Below are 7,960 nucleotides of genomic sequence, written 5' to 3'. Positions count from 1 at the left end.
AATGCATTTAAATTCCATATACAATCCCATTCATGTCAACCCCCAGGCTTAAAAGAAAACAGCTGGTGAATTCATGTAGGACTTTCAATGTGTGTAGATTGCAGATTGATTCTTCAATTCTCCATGTAGCTTTAGTGTGTCCCCCTAAACGGCACTCTACTCCCTATATAGTGCACTACTTTAGACCAGAGCCCATATGGGTCCTGGACTAAAGTCATGCACTGTACAGGGAAATAGGGTGTGATTTGGGAAGCAGTCTTTTAGTTATCCTTGACAGGTTCCAGAACCTCAGGAATGTCAACGTCGTTTGGCGGAGTTCTAGAATATGCAAAACCACCCTGGAACATTTGCATAAGATGACTGGTGCAACTGAAAGAAGGCGTGGTCTAGTTAACGGCCATCCAGCACCTGTCCCATCTCAGTCACTTATTATGAGTCAACAGACCTTGTTGTTTGCCTGCCTGACTGACTGACTGTAGTCCAACCAGTATCAATATGAGAAGGACTAATCGGGAACACAGAAACAGTCACACCTCGCATCCTCAAATATTAAACCGTGTTATAGGTCATGTTTAGAAATCCCTCATAGTAGAAAACACGGTTGGCAGAGTAAATACTGCAGTAGACGCAGTAGATTAAAGGACATTCAACAACCGGCCTCAGAGCAGCAGCAACAACAACCGGCCTCAGAGCAACAACAACAACAACAACAACCGGCCTCAGAGGAGCAGCAACAACAACCGGCCTCAGAGCAGCAGCAACAACAACCGGCCTCAGAGCAGCAGCAACAACAACCGGCCTCAGAGCAGCAGCAACAACAACCGGCCTCAGAGCAGCAGCAACAACAACCGGCCTCAGAGCAACAACAACAACCGGCCTCAGAGCAGCAACAACAACAACCGGCCTCAGAGCAACAACCGGCCTCAGAGCAACAACAACAACCGGCCTCAGAGCAACAACAACAACCGGCCTCAGAGCAACAACAACAACCGGCCTCAGAGCAGCAACAACAACAACCGGCCTCAGAGCAACAACAACAACCGGCCTCAGAGCAGCAGCAATAACAACCGGCCTCAGAGCAGCAGCAACAACAACCGGCCTCAGAGCAGCAGCAACAACAACCGGCCTCAGAGCAACAACAACAACCGGCCTCAGAGCAGCAACAACAACAACCGGCCTCAGAGCAACAACCGGCCTCAGAGCAACAACAACAACCGGCTTCAGAGCAACAACAACAACCGGCCTCAGAGCAACAACAACAACCGGCCTCAGAGCAACAACAACAACCGGCCTCAGAGCAGCAGCAACAACAACCGGCCTCAGAGCAGCAGCAACAACAACCGGCCTCAGAGCAGCAGCAACAACAACCGGCCTCAGAGCAGCAGCAACAACAACCGGCCTCAGAGCAGCAGCAGCAACAACAACAACAACCGGCCTCAGAGCAGCAGCAACAACCGGCCTCAGAGCAACAACAACAACCGGCCTCAGAGCAACAACAACAACCGGCCTCAGAGCAACAACAACAACCGGCCTCAGAGCAGCAGCAACAACAACCGGCCTCAGAGCAGCAGCAACAACCGGCCTCAGAGCAGCAGCAACAACAACCGGCCTCAGAGCAGCAGCAACAACAACCGGCCTCAAGAGCAGCAGCAGCAACAACCGGCCTCAGAGCAGCAGCAGCAACAACCGGCCTCAAGAGCAGCAGCAACAACAACCGGCCTCAAGAGCAGCAGCAGCAACAACCGGCCTCAGAGCAGCAGCAGCAACAACCGGCCTCAAGAGCAGCAGCAACAACAACCGGCCTCAGAGCAGCAGCAGCAACAACAACCGGCCTCAGAGCAGCAGCAGCAACAACAACCGGCCTCAGAGCAGCAGCAGCAACAACCGGCCTCAAGAGCAGCAGCAGCAACAACCGGCCTCAAGAGCAGCAGCAGCAACAACCGGCCTCAGAGCAGCAGCAACAACAACCGGCCTCAGAGCAGCAGCAACAACAACCGGCCTCAGAGCAACAACAGCAACAACAACAACCGGCCTCAGAGCAGCAGCAGCAACAACCGGCCTCAGAGCAGCAACAACAACAACCGGCCTCAGAGCAAGAGCAACGACAACAAGCGGCACTAGAGGTCTTTCAGTCAGCTGTCTCGAGCAGAATAGGTATCCATTCCATCTCCAGTCAGTTTAATTGGAAATGTGTCATCAATTCCCTAATAGGGATGTCACTCAATTCCCGAATCGACTAGAATTGAGTCCAACTGTGGTCTACAGTCTAATGTGAAGGACAGAACTTTGAGTAAACAGCCATGTTGTGAATTCATCTCGTGTTTCGCCCTCCACCACACATACAAAAGGGGAGAGATGACGGAGACTTACCCCGATGATGCTGAGTCCTTTAAGGTAGTCCATCCTGGGCTGGGCCTGGGGAACACATCCAGCGACCACCACCTTCTTATCCTGCTCCTGGGCCTTCCTGACAGAGACACGACGGGGGTTAATACAAGGAGGGCCAACGGTGGCTCAGGAAGGTCACGTTAGTTTTTTTTGGGGGTTGCCGTTTTCTTTAGCACACACTATTTTTGACCAGGGCCCATAGAGAGTACCACAGTATGAGTCATAATACCCGTAAAACCTAGCGGTCAAACAGGGAAACGGTTCCAATCGGGGGTTATTTCCACCATAAATTTTCCCCGTAGAGTATTTTTTTTTAAACACTTAAAATAAGGGCTGTGTTTCGTGTAGACTCACCCTGACGTGGCGTTTTGATGACCACGTAAATCTCTCTAGGACAAGGGTGACTTTTTAATCAATGAATAAAATGGTGGAAAAACTATTGTTTGACCGCTAGGTTTTATGGGTATTATAACCACACTGCTGTATGGCACTAGAGGGCACTACGTAAAGGTATATATATATATATATATATATATATATATAGGGTGTCATTTGGGACAGTATCTACCGTCTACAGCCTGTCTGTCATTAAACAGCAGAACATTCTCCAACATTATTATTATTATTATTATCATTCTCCAACATCACTACATTATTGTCACCTGCTGAAATACAACCGCACTGTGTGTGGATCTTCTTTTCTGAAGGTGTTGAATAAATCATTTCCCCGACTGTTTCTGTCTAGACCAGGGGATCCTCAACTAGATTCAGCCCACGGGCGTGTTTTTTTGCAGTAAGTCACGGGACCAGAACATAAACTCCAATTCATGTGTCAGACTGCGTATTAAACGCAAGAAGCCCAAACAGATATAATATTTGTCAGAAACATAACGATTTCAAACCTTGTATATTTTATTTTTTTTTATTTTACCTTTATTTTACTAGGCAAGTCAGTTAAGAACAAATTCTTATTTTCAATGACGGCCTAGGAACAGTGGGTTAACTGCCTTGTCAGCTCGGGGATTCGAAATTGCAACCTTTCGGTTACTAGTCGAACACTCTAACCACTAGGCTACCCTGCTGCTACCCTAATCACAACTCTAGTATACGTGGGAATACTTGGGAACAGATGTCCTAAATTAAAAATCCCTTGGAGCTGATTTGCTGGTGTTTTCAGTATTTTATGTAAAAAAAACATTTATTTTTTTAAACTTGAGGGGACAAATAAAATCCACCGCAGGAAACCAGAACACTATTTAACTACTGTTTCTATTGAGGCCTGCTGAAACAAGCTGCCCATCTAACTACTGTTTCTAAGGAGGCCTGCTGAAACAACCAGAACTCTATTTAACTACTGTTTCTAAGGAGGCCTGCTGAAACAACCAGAACACTATTTAACTACTGTTTCTATTGAGCCCTGCTGAAACAAGCTGCCCATCTAACTACTGTTTCTAAGGAGGCCTGCTGAAACAACCAGAACTCTATTTAACTACTGTTTCTAAGGAGGCCTGCTGAAACAAGCTGCCCATCTAACTACTGTTTCTAATGAGGCCTGCTGAAACAACCAGAACTCTATTTAACTACTGTTTCTAAGGAGGCCTGCTGAAACAAGCTGCCCATCTAACTACTGTTTCTAAGGAGGCCTGCTGAAACAACCAGAACTCTATTTAACTAATGTTTCTAATGAGGCCTGCTGAAACAAGCTGCCCATCTAACTACTGTTTCTAATGAGGCCTGCTGAAACAAGCTGCCCATCTAACTAATGTTTCTAACGAGGCCTGCTGAAACAAGCTGCCCATCTAACTACTGTTTCTAATGAGGCCTGCTGAAACAAGCTGCCCATCTAACTACTGTTTCTAACGAGGCCTGCTGAAACAAGCTGCCCATCTAACTACTGTTTCTAATGAGGCCTGCTGAAACAAGCTGCCCATCTAACTACTGTTTCTAATGAGGCCTGCTGAAACAAGCTGCCCATCTAACTACTGTTTCTAATGAGGCCTAGTGAAACAAGCTGCCCATCTAACTACTGTTTCTAACGAGGCCTAGTGAAACAAGCTACCCATCTAACTACTGTTTCTAAGGAGGCCTGCTGAAACAACCAGAACCCTATTTAACTACTGTTTCTAACGAGGCCTGCTGAAACAAGCTGCCCATCTAACTACTGTTTCTAATGAGGCCTGCTGAAACAACCAGAACCCTGTTTAACTACTGTTTCTATTGAGGCCTGCTGAAACAAGCTGAACCCTGTTTAACTACTGTTTCTATTGAGGCCTGCTGAAACAAGCTGCCCATCTAACTACTGTTTCTAATGAGGCCTGCTGAAACAAGCTGCCCATCTAACTACTGTTTCTAATGAGGCCTGCTGAAACAAGCTGCCCATTTAACTACTGTTTCTAATGAGGCCTGCTGAAACAAGCTGCCCATCTAACTACTGTTTCTAATGAGGCCTGCTGAAACAAGCTGCCCATCTAACTACTGTTTCTAACGAGGCCTGCTGAAACAAGCTGCCCATCTAACTACTGTTTCTAACGAGGCCTGCTGAAACAAGCTGCCCATCTAACTACTGTTTCTAATGAGGCCTAGTGAAACAAGCTGCCCATCTAACTACTGTTTCTAATGAGGCCTGCTGAAACAAGCTGCCCATCTAACTACTGTTTCTATTGAGGCCTGCTGAAACAAGCTGCCCATCTAACTACTGTTTCTAATAAGGCCTGCTGAAACAAGCTGCCCATCTAACTACTGTTTCGATTGGCCAGTAGGGCTGTTCCTGTCTGCACTAGATAACCAGGTATCTAATCCACTCTGGTGATTGGCCAGTAGAGCTGTTCCTGTCTGCACTAGATAACCAGGTCTCTAATCCACTCTGGTGATTGGCCAGTAGAGCTGTTCCTGTCTGTACTAGATAACAAGGTATCTAATCCACTCTGGTGATTGGCCAGTAGAGCTGTTCCTGTCTGTACTAGATAACCAGGTATCTAATCCACTCTGGTGATTGGCCAGGAGGGCTGTTCCTGTCTGTACTAGATAACCAGGTATCTAATCCACTCTGGTGATTGGCCAGTAGAGCTGTTCCTGTCTGTACTAGATAGCCAGGTCTCTAATCCACTCTGGTGATTGGCCAGTAGGGTTGTTCCTGTCTGTACTAGATAACCAGGTATCTAATCCACTCTGGTGATTGGCCAGTAGGACTGTTCCTGTCTGTACTAGATAACCAGGTATCTAATCCACTCTGGTGATTGGCCAGGAGGGCTGTTCAAGGCTGCACTAGATAACCAGGTATCTAATCCACTCTGGTGATTGGCCAGTAGGACTGTTCCTGTCTGTACTAGATAACCAGGTATCTTATCCACTCTGGTGATTGGCCAGTAGAGCTGTTCCTGTCTGTACTAGATAACAAGGTATCTAATCCACTCTGGTGATTGGCCAGTAGAGCTGTTCCTGTCTGCACTAGATAACCAGGTATCTAATCCACTCTGGTGATTGGCCAGTAGAGCTGTTCCTGTCTGTACTAGATAGCGAGGTCTCTAATCCACTCTGGTGATTGGCCAGTAGGACTGTTCCTGTCTGTACTAGATAGCCAGGTCTCTAATCCACTCTGGTGATTGGCCAGTAGGGCTGTTCCTGTCTGTACTAGATAACCAGGTATCTAATCCACTCTGGTGATTGGCCAGTAGGACTGTTCCTGTCTGTACTAGATAACCAGGTATCTAATCCACTCTGGTGATTGGCCAGTAGGACTGTTCCTGTCTACTCTATACACGGAGCCACAGTGTCACCAATGAGCATGGTGTCACGTGCAGCATTACATATTTTCCTCTTTACTGTCAACTTAATTGTGAGAGTGTTGATGGGCACTTAACCTCAACCTTTAAGATGTTGAAATGTAAAGGTCAGGCGTTAGTCAGACATTAGTTTGAGTGGCTCATTTCCATCTGGATGGCTGGGTAATGTGAGCTTAATACCTAGGAGAAAGAGGTGGAGGAGGAGGAAGGAGAGAGGGAGGGAGTGGAGGAGGAGGAGGAAGGGGAGAGGGAGGGAGTGGAGGAGGAGGAAGGGGAGAGGGAGGGAGTGGAGGAGGAGGAAGGGGAGAGGGAGGGAGTAGAGGAGGAGGAAGGGGAGAGGGAGGGAGTGGAGGAGGAGGAAGGGGAGAGGGAGGGAGTAGAGGAGAAGAAGGAGGAAGGGGAGAGGGAGGGAGTGGAGGAGGAGGAGGTGGAAGGGGAGAGGGAGGGTGTGGAGGAGGGGGAGGAGGGGGAGGAGGAAGGGGAGAGGGAGGGAGTGGAGGAGGAGGAGGTGGAAGGGGAGAGGGAGGGTGCGGAGGAGGGGGAGGAGGAGGAGGGAGTAGAGGAGGGGAGGGGGAGGAGGGGGGAGGAGGAGGAGGAAGGAGAGAGGGAGGGAGTGGAGGAGGAGGAAGGGGAGAGGGAGGGAGTGGAGGAGGAGGAAGGGGAGGGAGGGAGTAGAGGAGGAGGAAGGGGAGAGGGAGGGGAGTAGAGGAGGAGGAGGAGGAAGGGGAGAGGGAGGGAGTGGAGGAGGAGGAAAGGGAGAGGGAGGGAGTGGAGGAGGAGGAGCTGGAAGGGGAGAGGGAGGGTGTGGAGGAGGGGGATGAGGGGGAGGAGGAAGGGGAGAGGGAGGGAGTGGAGGAGGAGGAGGTGGAAGGGGAGAGGGAGGGTGCGGAGGAGGGGGAGGAGGAGGAGGAAGGGGAGAGTGAGGGAGTAGAGGAGGGGGAGGGGGAGGAGGGGGAGGAGGAAGGGAGAGGAAGGGAGTGGAGGAGGGGGAGGGGGAGTGGAGGAGGGGGAGGGGGAGGGGGAGTGGAGGAGGGGGAGGGGGAGGAGAAAGGGGAGAGGGAGGGAGTGGCGGAGGGGAAGGGGGGAGTGGAGGAGGGGGAGGAGGAAGGGGAGAGGGAGGGAGTGGAGGAGGAGGAAGGGGAGAGGGAGGGAGTGGCGGAGGGGGAGGAGGAGGAGGTGGAAGAGGAGGAAGGGGAGAGAGAGGGAGTGGAGGAGGAGAAAGGGGAGAGGGAGGTAGAGGAGGAGTAAGGGGAGAGGGAGGAGGTGGATAAGGAGGTGGAGGGGGAAGAGAAGGGGGAGAGGGAGGAGGTGGATAAGGAGGTGGAGGGGGAAGAGAAGGGGGAGAGGGAGAGAGAGGTGATGGAGGAGGGGGAGAGAGAGGGCAGAAGGGAGTGAGGTGGTGGAGGAAGACCAGAAGGAGCAGGGGGAGAGGGAGGTGGTGGAGGAGGACCAGAAGGAGCAGGGGGAGAGGGAGGTGGTGGAGGAGGATCAGAAGGAGCAGTGGAGAGGGAGGTGGTGGAGTTGGAGGAGGAGGGGAAGAGAGAGGAGAAGAGAGGAGAAGAGCAGCACTGTGAGCTCATCCTCTTTCTGCCCCATGTGGTTCACAGCGCAATGTGGAGTGGAGGACGTTTAGCAGCAGGGCCTCTGACACTTAGAGACATTTATCTTTCAACAGCAGCTCTCTTCCTGACTGACTGGCTGGCTGACTGGATGGATGGATGGATGACTGACTGACTGACTGGCTGGCTGGATGGCTGGATGACTGACTGACTGGCTGGCTGACTGGATGG

The 7,960-nt window shown here is 50.4% G+C and overlaps 1 protein-coding gene across 1 annotated transcript in view; it reads right to left on the bottom strand.

The window, feature by feature from the left end:
• LOC135519856 (threonylcarbamoyladenosine tRNA methylthiotransferase-like) overlaps positions 1-7,960 on the bottom strand; it is a 528,096-nt gene that overhangs the window by 406,983 nt on the left and 113,153 nt on the right. Inside the window, exon 4 of the mRNA XM_064945063.1 lies at positions 2,371-2,467. Coding sequence (XP_064801135.1) covers positions 2,371-2,467 — 97 coding nt within the window. The remainder of the gene's footprint in view (positions 1-2,370; positions 2,468-7,960) is intronic.

Source organism: Oncorhynchus masou, chromosome 29 (genome assembly GCF_036934945.1).
Source record: "Oncorhynchus masou masou isolate Uvic2021 chromosome 29, UVic_Omas_1.1, whole genome shotgun sequence".
Lineage (NCBI taxonomy): Eukaryota > Metazoa > Chordata > Actinopteri > Salmoniformes > Salmonidae > Oncorhynchus > Oncorhynchus masou.
The sequence above is the reverse complement of the archived record's forward strand: the minus strand, read 5'-3'. Positions and strand labels throughout refer to the sequence as shown.